At 42.9% G+C, this 22,763-nt stretch overlaps 1 protein-coding gene across 6 annotated transcripts in view; it reads left to right on the forward strand.

Annotated features, from left to right (window-relative positions):
* Positions 1-22,763, forward strand: part of LOC121581219 (myomegalin) — an 88,933-nt gene that overhangs the window by 21,559 nt on the left and 44,611 nt on the right. For 5 of the 6 annotated variants that reach the window (XM_041896677.2, XM_041896681.2, XM_041896679.2 and 2 more), the window contains exon 1: positions 19,254-21,752. In XM_041896677.2, coding sequence (XP_041752611.2) covers positions 20,379-21,752 — 1,374 coding nt within the window. In that variant the 5' untranslated portion in view covers positions 19,254-20,378. Of the gene's footprint in view, positions 1-1,396; positions 1,474-5,374; positions 5,499-5,628; positions 5,781-7,481; positions 7,639-12,632; positions 12,687-19,253; positions 21,753-22,763 lie in introns of those variants that run through there. The other variant, XM_041896683.2, reaches the window with a different exon arrangement.

Consider the following 22,763-nt stretch of genomic DNA (forward strand, 5'->3'; position numbering starts at 1 on the left):
AATCTAACAGTACAGCTCCCATAAATCTTCTTCTTATCAATTTAGTTCAATTAATCATCAGTCATTTGTGTCAGTGCAGTACATGTTGAGTGACATTCACTTTAAGCTTGCTGAAAGTCTGCTGTTAATTTGTTTACAGAGAAATTGCATTGTATTTGGTCAAACATAATTTTTTCCAACAGTTTGCTAAGAGCTGGCAGCGAGCTGATAGGTCTGCTGTTAGAACCAGTAAAGTCCGCTTTACCACTCTTGGGTAGCGGAAAGACTTTGGCTTTCCTCCAGGCCTGAGGACAAAGACTTTCAGATTAAAGATATGACAGATAGGAGTGGCTATAGAGTCAGCTACCATCCTCCGTAGCTTTCCATCTAAGCTGTCAATGCCAGGAGGTTTGTCCTTATTGATCGATAACAATAATTTTTCCACCTCTCCCACACTAACTTTACAAAATTCTAACTTACAATGATTTTCTTTCATTATTTGTTTTTTTTATGCATGAGTACAATGGCTCACTGTTCTTTGTTGGCATTTCCTGCCTAAGTTTGCCCACTTTTCCAATGAAGTAATCATAAAAATAATTGGCAACATCAAATGGTTTTGTGATGAATAAGCCATCTGATTCAATGAAAGATGGAGTGTTTGTGTTTCTGCCCATAATTTCATTTAAAGTACTCCAAAGTTTTTTTTCCCATCATTCTTTATATAATTGATCTTGGCTTCATAATACAGTTTCTTCTTCTTTTTGTTGAGTTTAGTCACATAATTTCTCAATTTGCAGTAAGTCAGCCAGTCAGATGTGCAGCCAGACTTATTAGCCACTCCTTTTGCCCCATCTCTTTCAACCATACAGTTTTTCAATTCCTCATCAATCCATGGAGCCTTAACAGTTCTAACAGTCCGTTTCTTAACAGGTGCATGTTTATCAATAATTGGAAGAAGCAATTTCATAAATTAATCAAATGCAGCATCTGGATGATCCTTATTAATCACATCAGACCAACAAATATTTTTAGCATCATCCACGTAAGAGTCACACAAAATCTTTTGTATGATCTCTTATACACTATTTTAGGCCCAGCTTTTGGAACTTTGGCTTTCCTGTATATAGCCACTATATTGTGATTATGGTTCTGTATCAGTCACTATGTATAGCTGGTGTGAGACTGCAACTCTCTTCCTGTGTTTTACTGTACTAGTGGTGTCTGTACTTCTTTGAGTTTATATGACTCCATTCACTTGTTTTAAAATTTCTATTTGATATTTCTTATCTTTTGAGATTAATCATTTTTGATGTGGGTTAGGGTGATGATAATACAATGTCATGTGTGCTATCATACATAATTCCAATCTTTTGTACAATAAGTAATAATTTCATGTTCCATCCCACCTCTGTTTCAGAACATCGAGTTGAAAGTAGAAGTGGAGAGCTTGAAGCAGGAGTTACAGGAGAAACAAGACCTTCTTGACAAGGCTCTGTAAGTACAGTACAACACATCCAGACTGACTATTGAATGAATGTATTGACCGACTTTAGTCATTAATCTGAATATCTGACACTTCTTAGACTGACATCAAATTAAATTGCAATGTAGACTGACAGCCAACCAACAGATTGTATCCATGCACTGTGAATGGCCTTAATGGCCTAACAATGACATCACCAATGCCACATACTGTATCCACCCACATAATACTGTCCTTTTTACCCTTCCTGAAATGCCCTTCAAGACCCGCCTCTCTAACATAGTACAAAACCAATCTAATGCAATTATTTTAATGTTTTCCAAAGACCGACAGACTTATGACTACATACGACATGCTTCGCTTGTATGCAGAAATACAATTTGCCAAAGTGATTACGGAAGGGTTAAACACCCTGGTGAGTGTTTGTCTTTGTTTGATGGGCCTTAACAAGGCTGTTTCTCACTAAGATGGTGTTATAGCTGGCTAACAAGCCTATAGCAGACTAAAACTGGAGGCATAAACCAGTGATCAGTAGGGAGTCCTCACAGGGTACAATCTAATGTTTAGAGATAACACCTCAGATCATGTTTCCACAGCTGGTGGGGTGAGAGAGGACAGGACACACACGCACAGGAGCGTGTACACACACATGTTCATACGCACATTGCACATACTGTACGCACACTCGCACACGGTGCACACATACTCACGCACACACATTCACTCCTGGTGTCCAAACCAATTGGATCGCACACTTTCCAGCTCCAAAAGGGCAACACTGATATATTGGCGTGCAGACAGGGATATGAAAGGCAATACCTGGCATGTCAACCCTAACCCCCTCCAGCCCCTACCCCTGCTGTTGCCGCCAGGCTTAGAATTTAAAAAGGGGAATCAATTTGATGGACATATTCTGTGTATTCATCAGATTGCTATGAGATTAAAGGTCCACTTTGCTGGCTTGTGCCCTCAACTCCCCCACCCCTAGCCTCCAGCCTAGAGTCCATAGCCTGAGAAAGATTGATGATCAGAGGTGGCGTGTGTTGGTCTCAGCAGTAAATATGTTTCTGATGGAGGGGACCCTTCAGCATGCTAGCTCCTAATCACTGCCAGTTCCACAGCTGGTGTGATGGGTACATTGTGTTCCCCCTGCCTTACTGCTCACATGGCAGCTAATCAACATTACATTACTGTATTAATATGGAAATCAGATCAGCTGAGTCATTATTACCCCACATGGCGTCATCAAGAGCTGGGCAGAGCACTATTGTTCTGAGGTTGATGTTTTGATGTTAGTTTCAGTCTGGGTAAGAGGCCGAGGACACATGCAATGACGGACTGGACTGTATGTCAAGTGTAGTGTATGCGAGGGCCTTCATGCAAGGACCTTTTGGCAACGTAAAAGCACTTATGTTTGTGTGTGTGTGTGTGTGTGTGTGTGTGTGTGTGTGTGTGTGTGTGTGTGTGTGTGTGTGTGTGTGTGTGTGTGTGTGTGTGTGTGTGTGTGTGTGCTGTGAGTGTATTCCTGTGTGTGGGGGAGTGTGTGTTTAGTTCATTGTCATAATATAAATATCTAGTTTAGTTCCAAGGCCAAAGCTTATCCTAATGGCCACCAGTTAGACTGCCCAGCAGTATCAGCCACTCGATGCTGACAGACAGTACAATTACACAGTCTGGTTCAAAATAATCCTAGTTATCTGAGCTGCCGTCTGCGATAGTCAGATGGTCCGAGTTAAAAACAGAGGAGTGCAGAGGACGAGAGGACAGGAGGAATAGAACATACGTACAGAGCAGACGGGATGGCGTGTGCCATTTTGGGATCCACAGCATGAATTCTGGGATGGCGTCGTTGAGTGACTCAGTGAAACAGATACTGAAAGACATACACATACACACACAGACACTACTACTACCACCAGGTAGACTCAGAGGTACAGTGCATTCGGAAAGTATTCAGACCTTTTGACTTTTTCCACATTTTGTTACGTTATCTTATTCAATGGAAACAGGATGCATCTGAGCTCAATTTCGAGTCTCGTAGCAAAGGGTCTGAATACTTATATAAATAAGGTATTTCTGTTTTTTCTTTGTATTATATTTGCAAACATTTCTAAAAACCTGTGTTCGCTTTGTCGTTATGGGGTATTGTGTGTAGATTGCTGAGGAAAATGTTTTATTTAATCAATTTTAGAATAAGGCTGTAACGTAACAAAATGTGGAAAAAGTCAAGGGGTCTGAATACTTTCCGAAGGCACAGTAGATGCTTCCAGTGTTCAGAATACAGTGGGGCCATGCTTGCGAACAGAAGCAACCATTTAAAGTTAAATGGGTTCTCCAGCTCAAAATGTATATCAGCCAATGAAAAAAGTTGATTTACTTGCATGTGACAGAATTGTAGCTGGTGCCTATGCAATATGATTATTAGGTAATAGCAGTGTTTGTGTGCAAGGCTGAAGATAGGGGTAGCTCGTTAAATTCATGAATAATCTTAGTTTTCAAGCTGTTGGCGTCCTTTTTCAACACTCTATTACACAATACATGTAAATCAACATTTCAAGGTGGGATTCGAACCCTTGCCACAATCTGTGACGATTACATGGACTAGGCACTTTATACAGAGAGCAATTTTATCAGTCAGTCAAATACAAGTGATAGTTGCTTTGTTGATCAGAATGTGCTGTTGGACTTAGGTACAGTATGTTAAGGACGCTTCCATCCATGAACATGTCCAACTACTTCAACGATTTTAATTTGCTGATGCACTTGTGCCAGGATATGATCAGTGCCACCTATTGAAGTTAGCATAGAGCTAACGTGTGCCATGTTATCTGATGGGACAAGCTACAATTTAGCGTTCTGTCACATGCAAGTAAATCAACCATTTTAATTGTCTGATACGCATTTTGAGCTGGAAGAACCCATTTACCATTGCTTATGTTCGCAAGTATGACCCAAATTTGTGTGTGTGTGTGTGTGGGGGCAGTAATTTGTAAACAAAGACTCTGCATAATGATCATCCAGGTCACCCATGATATAAGTCAGTATTCGACGTCCATCCATATCTGAGGACGTCGGAAGATGACATGGAAACCGGCAACTAGGGGCAACAGTGAGCGCTGTTGCCTTCAAGTAGGTTTTGGTTTTGCTAGGGCATTGTGGAAGGGGATGGCAGATGGGTGTAGGCATCTGCCACTGGTGCTAAAGGATGCATGTTGAAATCCAGTGATAGAAAGTTGTTTTAGAGATTTTTGTTTTAAGCCTATCCCAAATCTTAACCCTTACCTGAACCATTCTGAGTTAATGCCTACCCTTAAGATTTCAGAGTTAATCCCTAAACCTAACCCTAACCTTAACAATTTAGAGTTTATGCCTAAACTTAACCTTAAAAACTTTGAAATTTGACGTTTGGAAGAACTTTGAAATTTGACGTTTGAGAAACATGGATGAACGTCCAATTCTGACGTGAGACTGTGAGAGATGATAATAGTTGATAATGATAGCTATGGCAAGTTCGACCAAATTCCAGCCTTGGTCTGCGTGAAGTTTTTGTGGCGCTCTCACAGAACTAAAAGTTAACTCAATAAAAGTTTACACCTTGGGTGTGTGACTGGTCTCTATGCGTAGCTTGGAGGTGTAGGGTATCCCATGAGCTATAGCAGGGATAATTCATATGACTTCATATCCTGTCTTAGTCCTGACCTGACTGTACTACAAACCTAAAGGTCTGACGCCACTGGTCTGCCCAGCACCGATGGCGCAATAACAAGCAACACCAGTGTATGTGCACGTGCACAGTGGATGACTGTTGGTAGTTATTGATAGATGTTGCCTCTTGTTTCATTTCAGTGATAGGACAACCGAAGACAGCCTGACCAATCACAATGCCCCCTCTTTTTTCCTCTCTTCTAATAGGACGACAGCAGAGAGCCTGTCCAGTCACAATGAGGCAGAGCTGCAGAGACGATGTGAGGAGAGACAGCAGGAGATCGACCACATGCAGGAGTTGCTGGAGACCAAGATACAACTCCTGCAGGAGGTACACACACATAATTAAACTGTTCGAACAATGGTTGTGTTCTTTGTTGAGATGAAATTTGTTGTTTGATTATTAGATCAGCTTTAAATAGACAGACGGACACCCAGACCTTTTCATGTGTTTCCTCCAGGAGGCCCAGCTAGCGCAAAGTGAGGCTGAGAGGATGGCCTCCCTGGCTGGGTCGAGCTCCCAGCCCCTCTTGGAGGATATGGAGGACAGCCAAGAGGAGGAGAATCTCCAGACCCAGTCTCACCACCCCGCATCACACACCTATAGAGACAGGTAAACACACATACAGTTGAAGTCGGAAGTTAACATACACTTAGGTTGGAGTCATTAAAACTATTTTTTCAACCACTCCACAAATTTATTTTTAACAAACTATAATTTTGGCAAGTCGGTTAGGACATCTACTTTGTGCATGACACAAGTAATTTTTCCAACAATTATTTACAGACAGATTATTTCACTTATAATTCACTGTATCACAATTCCAGTGGGTCAGAAGTTTACATACACTAAGTTGACTGTGCCTTTAAACAGCTTGGAAAATTCCAGAAATTATGTCATGGCTTTAGAAGCTTCTGATAGGCTAATTGACATCATTTGAGTCAATTGGAGGTGTACCTGTGGATGTATTTCAAGGCCTACCTTCAAACTCAGTCCCTCTTTGCTTGACATCATAGGAAAATCAAAAGAAATCAACCAAGACCTCAGAAAGAAAATTGCAGACCTCCACAAGTCTGGTTCATCCTTGGGAGCAATTTCCAAACGCCTGAAAGTACCACGTTCATCTGTACAAACAATAGTATGCAAGTATAAACACCATGGGACAACGCAGCCGTCATACCGCTCAGGAAGGAGACGCGTTCTGTCTCCTAGAGATGAACGTACTGCAAATCAATCCCGGAGCATGAAGATGCTGAAGGAAACGGGTACAAAAGTATCTATATCCACAGTAAAACGAGCCCTATATCGACATAACCTGAAAGGCCGCTCAGCAAGGAAGACGCCACTGCTCCAAAACCGCCATAAAAAAGCCAGACTACGGTTTGCAACTGCAAACTGTCCTCTGGTCTGATGAAACAAAAATAGAACTGTTTGGCCATAATGACCCGTTATGTTTGGAGGAAAAAGGGGTATGCTTGCGAGCCGAAGAACACCATCCCAACCGTGAAGCACGGGGGTGGCAGCATCATTCTGCGGGGGTGCTTTGCTGCAGGAGGGACTGGTGCACTTCACAAAATAGATGGCATCATGAGGAAGGAAAATTATGTGGATATATTGAAGCAACATCTCAAGACATCAGTCAGGAAGTTAAAGCTTGGTCGCAAATGGGTCTTCCAAATGGACAATGACCCCAACCATACTTCCAAAGTTGTGGCAAAATGGCTTAAGGACAACAAAGTCAAGGTATTGGAGTGGCCATCACAAAGCCCTGACCTCAATCCTATAGAAAATGTGTTGGCAGAACTGAAAAAGCGTGTGCGAGCAAGGAGGCCTACAAACCTGACTCAGTTACATCAGCTCTGTCAGGAGGAATGGGCCAAAATTCAACCAACTTAGCTTGTGGAAAGCTACCCAAAACGTTTGACCCAAGTTAAACAATTTAAAGGCAATGCTACCAAATACTAATTGAGTGTATGTAAACTTCCGACCCACTGGGAATGTGATGAAATAAATAAAAGCTGAAATAAATAATTCTCTCTACTATTATTCTGACATTTCACATTCTTAAAATAAAGTGGTGATCCTAACTGACCTAAGACAGGGAATTAAATGTCAGGAATTGTGAAAAACTGAGTTTAAATGTATTTGGCTAAGGTGTATATAAACTTCCGACTTCAACTGTACATCATCATTCGAGCCAGATTTGAACCAGTGACCTAAAAGTTTCAATACACACCTTCACACTAATTGAGGAAGTCAAACTTAGCCCACTGTGTCTATGGCACTGACCCCTCTCTCCTCCCCCTTCTGTAGGGTGATCGGGGAGCTGACCAGTGCTCTGCGCTGTAAGGAGGCTATGATCACTGAGCTGAGTCAACAGAAGAGTGTCCTGACACTGAGGGTGGGAGAGCTGGAGGGACAGGTAGAGGACCTCTCCTCATCCCTGCTGCAGAAAGAGAGCGATGCAGAGGTACGTACCATCCCCATTATGTGAAAATTGCCTGTGTCGGGTCTGCAATGATTGATTGATTGTGGTTCAATGATTGATTGTGTTATTTTATGTATTGTCTGTATTTGACTGATTGAGTTCCTGTAGTGTGTACAGACCTATAATAACAGGTGCATAGCTTCATAGCTTCATACACATGGTTTCTGGGATACCTCACCAGTGGCGATTTCAGCATGTTAATCCTGGTTGGGCAAACTCAACCAATTTTTTTAGATGCATGCCAGCAAAGCCACTACAAAACACTAAACAATACATTAATTGCACTATACTGGTGACAAACGTTGCCCATAAACTGTTAGGGCCTACATAAATCTGTTGTTGATTGTTTGCAAAATGACACAAATGAATGCCGTAATAACATGAAAAACAGGCCAATATTATTATTGTTATTTTATTCATTTTTTTAGCTAAACAGGTGGGGCTCAAAACACGTGGGGCAGAATGACGGGTTGCCACTGACCTCCTTTAATTTTATTGCCCCCAATTGTTGGAATAACCTTTCATCTTGATTCCCTGGTGCCACTAGGGCAGTTTATAACTCTGGTGTTTAATTAATTAATTGAGGATTGCAGTTGTTTCGATTGATTGTAATGGTTTATTTGTTGAAATTGTATTATTGTTTTTTTTTGTCATCTTGTTTTATTTGGAATGTTCCTTTTTCTTGATTATGAAAATGTTTGTACTCAGGGCACCATTGTGAATGAGACCCTGTTCTCAGTTGGGATCCCCTGAATAAATTGAAGTAAAAAAAACAACAACAAAAATTACCCATACCCATTCTTCTCCCATACCTCACCTCCTCTTTGTCATATCTCCCCCGTCCCCACACACTCAAACACATCTGTCTATTATGTGGAAACACACCTGTTTTGCTGTGTTATAGCTAACACAGTGCAACACAGTGCAACACACTAATAAACACCCCTGTCAAAAAGCACATAGACACGCCTATTTGTGTGTTCAAGCCCATGTCAGTCCACTAAAGGTTACTGAAGGTATTTACCCAATAAAAATATTTTTCAATATCCTATCAGTTGCCAAAATCGAACATTGTCTTGATTTAGGAGTCGGACATCCATATTCCGTTGTCAATTAAGTTGTCATAAGATGGCGAAGTAAAATGTAATGCTTTAATCTACTTCAGAATCAATTAATTTCATTTTTACAGTGCCTTGCAAACGTATTCATCCCCCTTGGCGTTTTTCCTATTTTGTTGCATTACAACCTGTAATTTAAATTGATTTGTATTTGGATTTCATGTAATGGACATACACAAAATAGTCTACATTTGTGAAGTGAAATGAAAAAAATAACTTATAAAAAAAAATTCTCAAAAAAAAATAACGGAAAGGTGGTGCGTGCATATGTATTCACCCCCTTTGCGATGAAGCCCATAAATAAGATCTGGTGCAACCAATTACTTTCAGAAGTCACATAATTACAGTGGGGGAAAAAAGTATTTAGTCAGCCACCAATTGTGCAAGTTCTCCCACTTAAAAAGATGAGAGAGGCCTGTAATTTTCATCATAGGTACACGTCAACTATGACAGACAAATTGAGGAAAAAAAAATCCAGAAAATCACATTGTAGGATTTTTAATGAATTTATTTGCAAATTATGGTGGAAAATAAGTATTTGGTCACCTACAAACAAGCAAGATTTCTGGCTCTCACAGACCTGTAACTTCTTCTTTAAGAGGCTCCTCTGTCCTCCACTCGTTACCTGTATTAATGGCATCTGTTTTAACTTGTTATCAGTATAAAAGACACCTGTCCACAACCTCAAACAGTCACACTCCAAACTCCACTATGGCCAAGACCAAAGAGCTGTCAAAGGACACCAGAAACAAAATTGTAGACCTGTGCCAGGCTGGGAAGACTGAATCTGCAATAGGTAAGCAGCTTGGTTTGAAGAAATCAACTGTGGGAGCAATTATTAGGAAATGGAAGACATACAAGACCACTGATAATCTCCCTCGATCTGGGGCTCCACGCAAGATCTCACCCCGTGGGGTCAAAATGATCACAAGAACGGTGAGCAAAAATCCCAGAACCACACGGGGGGACCTAGTGAATGACCTGCAGAGAGCTGGGACCAAAGTAACAAAGCCTACCATCAGTAACACACTACGCCGCCAGGGACTCAAATCCTGCAGTGCCAGACATGTCCCCCTGCTTAAGCCAGTACATGTCCAGGCCCGTCTGAAGTTTGCTAGAGTGCATTTGGATGATCCAGAAGAGGATTGGGAGAATGTCATATGGTCAGATGAAACCAAAATAGAACTTTTTGGTAAAAACTCAACCCGTCGTGTTTGGAGGACAAAGAATGCTGAGTTGCATCCAAAGAACACCATACCTACTGTGAAGCATGGGGGTGGAAACATCATGCTTTGGGGCTGTTTTTCTGCAAAGGGACCAGGACGACTGATCCGTGTAAAGGAAAGAATGAATGGAGCCATGTATCGTGAGATTTTGAGTGAAAACCTCCTTCCATCAGCAAGGGCATTGAAGATGAAACGTGGCTGGGTCTTTCAGCATGACAATGATCCCAAACACACCGCCCGGGCAACGAAGGAGTGGCTTCGTAAGAAGCATTTCAAGGTCCTGGAGTGGCCTAGCCAGTCTCCAAATCTCAACCCCATAGAAAATCTTTGGAGGGAGTTGAAAGTCTGTGTTGCCCAGCGACAGCCCCAAAACATCACTGCTCTAGAGGAGATCTGCATGGAGGAATGGGCCAAAATACCAGCAACAGTGTGTGAAAACCTTGTGAAGACTTACAGAAAACGTTTGACCTGTGTCATTGCCAACAAAGGGTATATAACAAAGTATTGAGAAACTTTTGTTATTGACCAAATACTTATTTTCCACCATAATTTGCAAATAAATTCATTAAAAATCCTACAATGTGATTTTCTGGAGGAAAAAAATCTCATTTTGTCTGTCATAGTTGACGTGTACCTATGATAAAAAGTGGGAGAACTTGAACAATTGGTGGCTGACTAAATACTTTTTTTCCCCACCCTTCCCCACTGTAGTTAAATAAAGTCCACCTGTGTGCAATCAAAGTGTTACATGATCTGTCACATGATCTCAGTATCTATACACCTGTTCTGAAAGGCTCCAGAGTCTGCAACACCACTAAGCAAGGGGCACAAACAAGCAAGCGGCACCATGAAGACCAAGGAGCTCTCCAAACAGGTCAGGGACAAAGTTGTGGAGAAGTACAGATCAGGGTTGGGTTATAAAAAAATATCAGAAACTTTGAACATCCCACGGAGCACCATTGAATCCATTATTAAAAAATGGAAAGAATATGGCACCACAACAAACCTGCCAAGAGAGGGCTGCCCACAAAAACTCACGGACCAGGCAAGGAGGGTATTAATCAGAGAGGCAACAAAGACACCAAAGATAACCCTGAAGGAGCTGCAAAGCTCCACAGCGGAGATTGGAGTATCTGTCCATAGGACCACTTTAAGCCGTACACTCCACAGAGCTGGGCTTTACGGAAGAGTGGCAAGAAAAAAAGCCATTGCTTAAAGAATAAAATAAGCAAACACATTTGGTGTTCGCCAAAAGGCATGTGGGAGACTCCCCAAACAAATGGAAGAAGGTACTCTGGTCAGATGAGACTAAAATTGAGCTTTTTGGCCATCAAGGAAAACGCTATGTCTGGCACAAACCCAACACCTCTCATCACCCCGAGAACATCATCCCCACAGTGCAGCATGGTGGTGGCAGCATCATGCTGTGGGGATGTTTTTCATCGGCAGGGACTGGGAAACTGGTCAGAATTGAAGGAATGATGGATGGCGCTAAATACAGGGAAATTCTTGAGGGAAACCTGTTTCAGTCTTCCAGAGATTTGAGACTGGGACGGATGTTCACCTTCCAGCAGGACAATGATCCTAAGCATACTGCTAAAGCAACACTTGAGTGGTTTAAGGGGAAACATTTAAATGTCTTGGAATGGCCTAGTCAAAGCCCAGACCTCAATCCAATTCAGAATCTGTGGTATGACTTAAAGATTGCTGTACACCAGCGGAACCCATCCAACTTGAAGGACCTGGAGCAGTTTTGCCTTGAAGAATGGGCAAAAATCCCAGTGGCTAGATGTGCCAAGCTTTTTTTTAACCTTTATTTAACTAGGCAAGTCAGTTAAGAACAAATTCTTATTTACAATGACGGCCTACACCGGCCAAACCCGGACGACGCTGGGCCAATTGTGCGCCGCCCTATGGGACTCCCAATCACGGCCGGTTGTGATACAGCCTGTAATCGAACCAGGGGGTCTGTAGTGATGCCTCAAGCACTGAGATGCAGTGCCTTAGACCACTGCGCCACTCGGGAGCCCCGAGTATAGAGACATACCCCAAGAGACTTGCAGCTGTAATTGCTTCAAAAGGTGGCTCTACAATGTATTGACTTTGGGGGGGGATAGTTGAATAGTTATGGTGAATAGTTATGCACGCTCAAGTTTTCTGTTTTTTAAATCTTATTTCTTGTTTGTTTCACACCAAAAAATATTTTGCATTTTCAAAGTGGTAGGCATGTTGTGTAAATCAAATGATACAAATCTCCAAAAAATCAATTTTAATTCCAGGTTGTAAGGCAGCAAACTAGGAAAAATGCCAAGGGGGGTGAATACTTTCGCAAGCCACTTTGTCTACTGTAACCCATGCAGCTGGTTCTGTTCAATCTGTCTGTTGTGTTGTGTGATGTGTTAAGTTGTGTTGTTGTGGTAGGAGGCAGGGAGGGGTAGTGTTGCATGTTGCTGGAAGAATGTCAACAGAACACTGTGTAATCCGCTACTCTCTGAAGGATCTGATCATCACTACAGCTGTTGTACTTCTTTACTGAGAAGGAGATATTACCCTCTGTCGGACAGATATCACCATCACTCAAACACAACACACACACAAACCTAATTTTCTAACCCAGCTGTTTCTCCTACAGTTCTACCAGGAGGAGCTTGGCAGGGAGAGACTGCGCATTGAGCAGGAGATGCAGGTGAGTGCATCCTGAAGTGAACACAGAAACGTACTTAATATTGCTTAATATTGCAGCTTTGAGTTCTTTATTAAGTTAAAAAAAGAGTCTGCACTTTGAGGTGTTAGGTACTACTGTTGAGTGTCACTACCCACTTTAGCCAGATCCCACTCTGTTGGTAAGAGCATGTCCTCTATTTGATAACAAACACATAGCAGACAGACAGTCACACAGAGTAAGTTAACATCATGCACTACAGAATATGTAGTCACCATCTAAAGAAAAGTACATGAAAATCAAATAACCCACTAAAGTATTTTGGTTTCTTTGCTGTTCATTGAATTCATTGAAAGTAAAGTACCCATTGTTAGAAGATAACCACATACGTTCTCAGTTAATAACAGCTGCTAGAACTGAGTAATAAAGCGTTCCTAGATCAGTCTGTGTTGATGTCTCTATGGCTGTTAATCCCTGTGTATTGTGTTGGGAGCTGTCGGCCTGAAGGGAGGGGACCTGGGTTATTTTAGTCTGTGGTAAACAAATGATGTGAAGATGTATTTATGAACAGACCGCACACATTCTCATCAGTCATATTCTGAGAGGAGGGGTTCTCACATTACACAAATAACAGCATAACAGGCTTATGAGTGTGTGTTGACTGGAGTGGAGCTAGATCATAGAAATAGAATAGGTACAGTGTGTCAAGTGAAATGAAATCCAACTTTATTTAAAGTGTAAAAAAGTGTCACTCTACACCTCACAAGCCTACAATTGAAATAAAGCTGCAGTACAGTGTAGTGTATCCATACTGTATACCTGTCGGTTTGATCAAGAGTGTTTGGTTTATCATTGTCACTTGTTATTTTGGTAATCAACAGTTACAGTTGAAGTCGGAAGTTTACATACACTTAGGTTGGAGTCATTAAAACTCGTTTTTCAACCACTAATTGACATCATTTGAGTCAATTGGAGGTGTACCTGTGGATGTATTTCAAGGCCTACCTTCAAACTCAGTGCCTCTTTGCTTGACATCATGGGAAAATGAAAAGAAATCAGCCAAGGCCTCAGAAAAAGTCTGGTTCATCCTTGGGTGCAATTTCCAAATGCCTGAAGGTACCACGTTCATCTGTACAAACAATAGTACGCAAGTATAAACACCATGGGACCACGCAGCCGTCATACCGCTCAGGAAGGACTTACCTTCTGTCTCCTAGAGATGAACGTACTTTGGTGCGAAAAATGCAAATCAATCCCAGAACAACAGCAAAGGACCTTGTGAAGATGCTGGAGGAAACAGGTACAAAAGTATCTATATCCACAGTAAAACGAGTCCTATATCGACATAACCTGAAAGGCCGCTCAGCAAGGAAGAAGCCACTGCTCCAAAACCGCCATAAAAAAGCCAGACAACGGTTTGCAACTGCACATGAGGACAAAGATCGTACTTTTTGGAGAAATGTCCTCTGGTCTGATGAAACAAAAATAGAACTGTTTGGCCATAATGACCATCGTTATGTTTGTAGGAAAAAGGGTGCAGCTTGCAAGCCGAAGAACACCATCCAAACCGTGAAGCACGGGGGTGGCAGCATCATGCTGTGGGGGTGCTTTGCTGCAGGAGGGCCTGGTGCACTTCACAAAATAGATGGCATCATGAGGAAGGAAAATTATGTGGATATATTGAAGCAACATCTCAAGACATCAGTCAGGAAGTTAAAGCTTGGTCGCAAATGGGTCTTCCAAATGGACAATGACCCCAAGCATACTTCCAAAGTTGTGGCAAAATGGCTTAAGGACAACAAAGTCAATGTATTGGAGTGGCCATCACAAAGCCCTGACCTCAATCCTATAGAAAAGTTGGCCAGAACTGAACAGGCGTGTGCGAGCAAGGAGGCCTACAAACCTGACTCAGTTACACCAGCTCTGTCAGGAGGAATGGGCCAAAATTCACCCAATTTATTGTGGGAAGCTTGTGGAAGGCTACCCAAAACGTTTGACCCAAGTTAAACAATTTAATGGCAATGCTACCAAATAGTAATTGAGTGTATGTAAACTTCTGACCCACTGGGAATGTGATGAAAGAAATAAAAGCTGAAATAAATCATTCTCTCTACTATTATTCGGACATTTTCACATTCTTAAAATAAGGTGGTGATCCTAACTGACCTAAGACAGGGCATTTTTTATAGGATTAAATGTCAGGAATTGTGAAAAACTGAGTTTAAATGTATTTGGCTAAGGTGTATGTAAACTTCCGACTTCAACTGTATCTCTTCTGAGCCATTATCAATTTTTAGTCATTATCTATTGCTAGTCATAACCATTCATTAGTATGATATGATCCTGTGTATTTCTCTCACTTTGACTCCCAAGGCTCTTGGCTCTTGTCATCTGGCGGCAGCTTTGAATCCTACACATATTTGTTGTAGTGGGAGTTTCTCAGTAGATGCAGTCAAAGCCACAATGTGCCTCTAAAGGCATTTTACCTTGTAAATCAGCTTGGCTCTGGGATGCAAATGTCCCTGTCAGGACCAATATCAGCTCAGATTTCACACAGTGATGCTGTCCCACTGCTAGCTGGCTGTCACTCAGGCTGAATGGATCATTATTACACTTAAAGGCCAATCGATGTCAGTTTCTTTAAAGACTGAGTAGGAGGGGTCTTTGCAAGTGGAAAATGAATGAATGAGAGGAACAGGAATAGGCAATGGCATGTATTGAACTTAGTATTTATTTGCCCAATAAATGACAGCAAATTACCTAAACATCACACACAGATATCAAGTTGTGTTGTCTAAGACAGACACTAACACCTAGCTTCTAATTGGTTCCCCAGACACCACGGCTAATGAAGTCAATCAAAATGTCAGTGTCACACCCTGGCAATGGGACTCTAGTTGTTGAGCCAGGGTGTGTTTGTTCTATGTGGTGTGTTTCTATGTTGGGGGTTCTGGTTTGTTGTTTTCTATGTTTGCCTTAGTGACTCCCAATCAGAGGCAACGAGTGTCAGCTGTTCGTTGGTTGTCTCTGATTGGGAGCCATATTTAAACTGTCTGTTTTTCATTCGGGTTTGTGGGATTTTGTTCGTGTTGGTTTGTGTTGTAACCATAGACGTCACGCATCGTTGTTTATTGTTTTGATCGTGTGATCATTTAATAAATATAATATGTTCACCTTCAACGCTGCGCATTGGTCCTCCTCATTAGACGATCGTGACAGTCAGGCCGTCCAGGAGAGAGAAATGTGATGAAAGAAATGTACTGTGGTGGGCTGTAGAGAAAGGACAGTGGCAGCTGATGCTATTTATGCTAGATTTAGGCTAGAACACAAAATGGAAAGGAAATAAATTTATCTCATTTGATGTTGTTCCCAAGAAGAGGAGAGAAAAGTGCTGTTTTTTTGTCATGATTTGTTATTTCTAGCTCTCTCTTACTTGATTGCAGTCTATGCTTAAAGAGGAGTTTGAAGCAACTCTGATTTAGCAGTGGACTCTACTGAAGAGGATTTTTCGTACTTAAACAGTCCTCATTTTAAATCCCAAATCCTCAACAAGCTTAATCAAGGACCCCCAACCACTCTCAAACTATCATTTTAAGCCACTCATAATCAGGCACTATGAGGAGCTGAGCTAGGACATAAGGTCAGCTCTGCCCTTAGGGAAAATGGCTGCCTCTTCATACACTATCATATAGTAAGGCAATCAAGCCTACATGGGTTTGAAAATGAAGCATAGTAAGTATGAGCACAATCACACAAACACAGGTTTTTGTTGTGATTCATATCTTACTCTTGGCTTTATATAACAAAGTTGTCCCTTTGGGGATAACAAAATCAATTTTCCAAGGGAGACCTGGGCCTAGTAGTAATCTCTAGCCATGTAAAATTCTGTTTTGAAGCAACATGTTATTTTGAGGACCAAAGCTGATATGTGAAGTCACAGTGTGAGTGCATGACTGTCTGTCTGTACACCCTCAGGGATACACAGTCACTGCTCACTGTGGATTCCATTGAGCCTAAAGCATTTTGGGTAATGTAGTTTTGTACAGCTCATTTATTCACACAGCCAAACCGTATTTGAAATGTTGTGCACTCACGGTGTAGCCAATGTGATGTTTTGATGTCATTGGTTTACCCTTGTCAGTAAGTGAGTTTATATGATTGATATGAGGCAGCATCCCTCATGTGGCCAAAAATGCAATCATAAATTTAAATCAAAACATCAAAACCGGTTTACCTTCATTTCAACATATCACTCTACATCCCTTCATTCACAGCACAGGCTACAATAGCGGTCACCCGTCCACCAGTGCCTGTGCACACTGCACCACTAATGTCGCTCTCTTTGTTCTGTCCTTGTAGCATTTGTAGTCGTAGTAACCAGTTTTATGGCCCCCTTGTCCTATAGTGTCATGGTATTCCCCTCTCTGCTTTACAACATGGTTCCTTATGGCTAGTTGTGATGGATAGCCTTGTGTAGTAATCTATACATTGCATACAGGTGCCTGGTTGAAGCCATTGGAGCCTGGGCCTCCTGTGATATACAGTTCTATAATATAATACAATACAATACAATAATACGTCCAGGATTTTTTCTTGACCACATGACTTGATTGCCATATGCTATAACTAGGGTCCAGAGTTTTTCCTGGTCAGGGTATGTGGTAACGTCAGGAAATACTCCTGGCCCTAAGTGTAGAGTTGAATAGAAGCACTTTATTGCAGCACTTAGCAGCACTCGGAGGAATGAGAGCCGTGGCCAGGCCATCTGTTCAGATCTGTTCAGTTTTGTAGCTAACACTGTTATCCACCCACTACTGGTATATCCCACTCATACAATTATGTCATACATGGCGGATCTGGACTATATAAATGGGAAGCTTTATGGTTTTCTTCCATTAATTATGAATAATGAGTGAGATAGAGTAAACATCGGAACCATCCACCTTCAGTATTATGGAAGCATTTTCCTGATATGTTTTGACAATAGGAAACTCTATGTAAAATGTATCCCCTCTGCTTTGAAATGCATTAATGGCCTTTACTTGTAAGTCTATTTATGAGATCTTATTTGCATATAGAAGAGGCTAGAAAGGAAAAGTTATGGAGCCTGCTCTGCCTGTTCACTGGAAATTATACTGTAGTCCAAGTGAACCCTCTGACTGGCTGGCTGTGTGTGTGCCATTATCTTTTTGTGTGTGTGTGTGTGTGTGTATTTTACGCCCTTTTTCAATCTTGTCTCATTGCTGCAACTCCCCAACGGGCTCGTGAGAGGCGAAGGTCGAGTCATGCGTCCTCCAAAACATGACCCGCCAAACCGTGCTCCTTAACACCCGCCCGCTTAACCCGGAAGCCAGTTGCACCAATGTGTCGGAGGAAACACCATTGAACTGAAGTCAGCCTGCAGGCTCCCGGCCCACCACAAGGAGTCGCTAGAGCGCAATGAGCCAAGTAAAGCCCCCCCTGGCCAAACCCTCCCCTAGCCCAGACGACGCTGGGCCAGTTGTGCACCACCCTATGGGACTCCCGGTCACAGCCTGGGATCGAACCCGGTTCTGTAGTGACGCCTCAAGCACTGCGATGCAGTGCCTTAGACTGCTGCGCCACTCGGGAGGCCATGTGAGCCATTATCTAAACATGCTATATGAGGCAAATGTTTCTTTGCTTTGTTAAATATTAAATAAATTCCACATTGAATGTGATATCAAATTATGTATTTATGAAATTAAAATGTAGTTCGGTTTTAGAAATGGATATTGCCGGCCTCCCAAGTGGCGCAGCTGTCTAAGGCACTTGGCTCATCGCGCTCTAGTGACTCCTTGTGGCAGGCTGGGCGCCTGCAGGCTGACTTTGGTCGTCAGTTGAATTGTGTTTCCTCTGACACATTGGTGCTTCCGGGTTAAGCGAGCGGGTGTTAAGAAGCGCGGTTTATTTCGGAGGACACATGACTTGACCTTAGCCTCTCCCGAGCCTGTTGGGGAGTTGCAGCGATGAGACAAGATCATAATCACGAAATTGGGAGAAAAAAGGGGGTAAAAATGTAATCATAATATTATTTTTTAAATTATATTGCCCCCATAAAAGGCCAAATATCATCTGGTGGTTAATGACCAAATCAGAGAAAATTGTTATTCTTTTTTTATATATATATATATTTAAAATATATCTACTACTTTACATCGTGTAAGAGTTCATGCAAACACTGTGAATATAAAGACATTTAATTTCAGCGCGTCACTAATGTCACTATATCCTACTAAATGGTAATAGGCATTTCACCTGTTCAATGAAGCGAATACATTGTTTAGTGTATACTGGACCGAAATAACTCATGGCACCCCGGGGGACATTTAGTAGATTATCAAAGTATTTTATTCAACATCTTTAACAAATTTGATCGAAACTTAGCTTTAAATTAACTTCTTATTATATGACAGTAAAAGCGGTATTATCATGTCATATAGGGCTACTTTTTAATCTCTTGATATAGACGATTCGATATCTTGCACCCCTAATGCATGAAATGGTGCGCTCCGCCGCTGCAGCCGTTCTTGCCAGTGCTACAACGTTGCCACATCATTATCTGCCAAAAGGATCTACAATACCCCCGGGCTGACGCGCGCTATCTTCACAGTTGATATAATAAATAATGAATGAATCTCAAAGGATTGCGTAGGACCTGATTGCCGCTACCGAAATAATTGTTTTGGTGTGTCAATTCTCTGCCGTGACGGTGTTTGGTTAAAGGGATACCGTGGTAGCCTACCGGTGATGATCAACCTGACAGTGCGAGCCTCCCATGACAGCCAAACCAAGTGATGCAGCGAAAGGCGCGTGTTTTTCTTGCTTTGGGAAACGCGAGATGAAACAACCGGGAGCGAAAGGAGCAAAGGCTCATGTGTATTAAGGGAATATGACACCAGAATGACTTTATATTTCCCTTTCGGACTTAAGTCATTGCATCAGAATTTCCATTACGGAATGCAACAGAATCGGTGACCAAGGATACTGGACGATTTGCTGGCTGCCATCTGCTGCTCAAAGAAGCAATATGCTATTAGAATTCATCCAACGTCTTTATACTCCTATGGAAACAGCAACTCTGGGCAGAATATGAAAAAAAAAAAAAAAGCCATTAAATCTAGAGGATCGGATTTTGTGAGCATCTCTTGCTTGCTGCGGTCTGCTTTCCCTCAGCAGGCTACCAGTAACAATATTTTAGTTTCTCCAATGACTGTCTATCTGTTGTTAATATTGAATTTTGGTGGTATTTATTTGTCTGAAACCACGTGGCTGCTATTTGTTTTGCATCTCTTCTGAAGAGAGAGAGAAAAAGAGAAGAGGACTGTTACCTGCAATATGTCTATATTCACATCTTAAATGATTTAATACACAGATGTTGATGGATGAGCAGTCAAACTGGAGCTAATAACAGCATCTCATTTATCTCATTCACCTCCTCCAATCAAATGTTATGTATTATTTATACACTTAACAGCAACCGGGACCTCATCCCCCCCAAGGAGCATCAGAGGAGACACAGTGGAAGAACTCTGGGGATATGGGAATGCCATTCATTCTTCTTGAGGAAAATTGAAGTTTAATACAAAGGTGCTTGTTTATCATTAAAAACAAAGGTGTTTCAGCATTAGACTAAAGTCTTAACACGAAAAACCAAGCTCAGGTGAATGACCTCCGTCTTGAGTGTGTGTGTGTGGAATGCTGGACATCAGAATGAAGGAGGCGTGTCGTATCTGCGCAAGGGAGCTCTGCGGTAACCAACGGCGATGGATCTTCCACCCCGCCTCCAAACTCAACCTGCAGGTGCTCCTGTCCCACGCCCTGGGGCGAGAGCTGATCCGCGACGGCCGCGGCGAGTTCGCCTGCTCCAAGTGTGCCTTCATGCTGGACCGCATGTATAGGTTTGATACGGTGATTGCCCGGGTGGAGGCTCTGTCCATTGAACGGCTGCAGAGGTTGCTCCAGGAGAAACACCGGCTACGGGGCCTCATTGGTGGCCTCTACCGGAAGACCAACAGGGAGGAGGGAGGCAGTGATGGAGGGGCCATTACTGGGCCTGGGGATACGGGAGGAGGGGGAGGAAGGGTACAGGGGGATGGTATGGTGGATATGTCCAGTCTGACCCATGCTAAGTACTGTGCCCTGCTCCAGGAGGACTTGGTGTACTCTCTGTATGAGTCCTGGGCTGAGGAGGGGTTAGAGTTCGGGGGTCACCATCATCATCATCATGGGCATGCCCCACAATGCGCAGGGCCTGCGTCAGAGGTGACGGCTGTGGGGTCACAGCGCTGTGGGATTGTCACGCGTTCACCCAGGAAATGCAGAGGGTGCACGGCGTGGCGAGTGGCGGACTCAGACTACGAGGCTGTGTGTAAAGTACCCAGGAAGTTGGCACGGAGTATTTCCTGTGACCCATCGACGAGGTATTCGGCTAGCGTGATTGGAGGAGGACGTGTGAGTGGAGGAGAAAGAGGAAGAGGAGGGGAGAAAGATCCAGAGGGGACCCCCTCCTCGCTCACGCTGATCCCTGGGTCCAACCCTCCGTCCCGGGCTTCGGACAGCGACCGTACCCTGGCGGCCCGAGCCAGCTCCAGCCCCTCTATAGACTCCCTGGACATAGCAGGAGAATCTAGCCAGCTGTCTGCAATCCAAGACGGGGACGAGGGGCTAGAGTATCCCCAGGACCCCCTGGATGATCGGTTCTCCGACTCCCTCTCCGAGGAGCACCACCTGGTGACTCCGCTGAGGTCGGCCTCCCGCCTCTCACTGGCCCTCTGCCTGGTCCAGAACTGTGTGTACCGGCCAGTCCAGAGCCCCAAGGGAAGCAGACTGCCTGTACTCAACAGACATAGCCCCAGAAGCGAAGGCTCCAAACTGAGCTTCCATGAGCCGGCCTTGGGTTTTCCGAATGGAGGTCCGAATGGAGAGGGGGAGATCCATGGCCATGTGCCCGACCTGGAGGCCCCTCTGATCAGGCAGAATGGAGGGATGGATGGGGGTCTGGACCTGGCTGAGATGGAAGAGCTGTGGGAGGATCTGTATCATGAGTGTCCTCCCCCACGCCCCCACCAGGTATAACACTGCAGCTCTCAAGTCAGCTCTGGGCATTGGTTCACCACTGGTCTGTAGTTTCCACTTTTCAGCTACTGGAGCAGTAGCTGAAATCAAATGAGTTTTTTCTTTCGATAGGATGCTTTATTTTACTACAAACCTTTTGTAGCATATTTAATCATCTACAGATATACAAATCTCAGAATATGGAGACTATTCCAGAAGGTTAGTTAGTTATCTGTGAATTCAGCACACAGTGCAGTGCTCCCAACCGTGAGAACATTCCTTGATCTCACCATGCTCCTGGCTAATTAGCTGGATAATCCAGCTGTCTATCTACATCACTTTAACCTCTCCTTCCCCCTCTCCCTCTCCAGAGAGGATGCACAGAGGATGTGCGCTCCAAGCACATGAATCAATGTGTGTGTGTGTGTGTGTGTGTGTGTGTGTGTGTGTGTGTGTGTGTGTGTGTGTGTGTGTGTGTGTGTGTGTGTGTGTGTGTGTGTGTGTGTGTGTGTGTGTGTGCGCGCACGCGCGTGCATGTGTGTCTTGAGATCATTGTATGACTTGGGTGTCTATGTGCCTAGATGCACATCATACAATCCTTCAGATATCTGTCTGTGTGTTAAAAGCAGTGAGGGATTCTCATGTAGAGCCCTCAGGCCAGTCAGCCATACTAATGAATGTGTGTGCTCAGAGAGTGGAGCTGTCATGGTTGGCCTACCACAGAGGCACATTAGCAAACATAGTATGATATTGTCATCTTCACAGTACAGATGTACTTAATTTGAGCCAGTTTGCTACAGCAGGAAAAGAATCCTGCAGCAGCAGGAAATTTGAATTATTAAGTGTACATTTTGTAGGGGTTGATACATTTTTAATTAGGGAAAATAGTCTGACATTTTAAAGCGGAAATTACACGGGTTTTTAAATCTCGAATACACAACAAGTTTGCATTTCCTGCTGTGCATGACATTTCTCAGTAACAAAATAGTGATCAAATTAAGATCCTACATCTGTAGCTTCAGCCAT

Source organism: Coregonus clupeaformis, chromosome 14 (genome assembly GCF_020615455.1).
Source record: "Coregonus clupeaformis isolate EN_2021a chromosome 14, ASM2061545v1, whole genome shotgun sequence".
In the NCBI taxonomy this organism is placed as follows: Eukaryota; Metazoa; Chordata; class Actinopteri; order Salmoniformes; family Salmonidae; genus Coregonus; species Coregonus clupeaformis.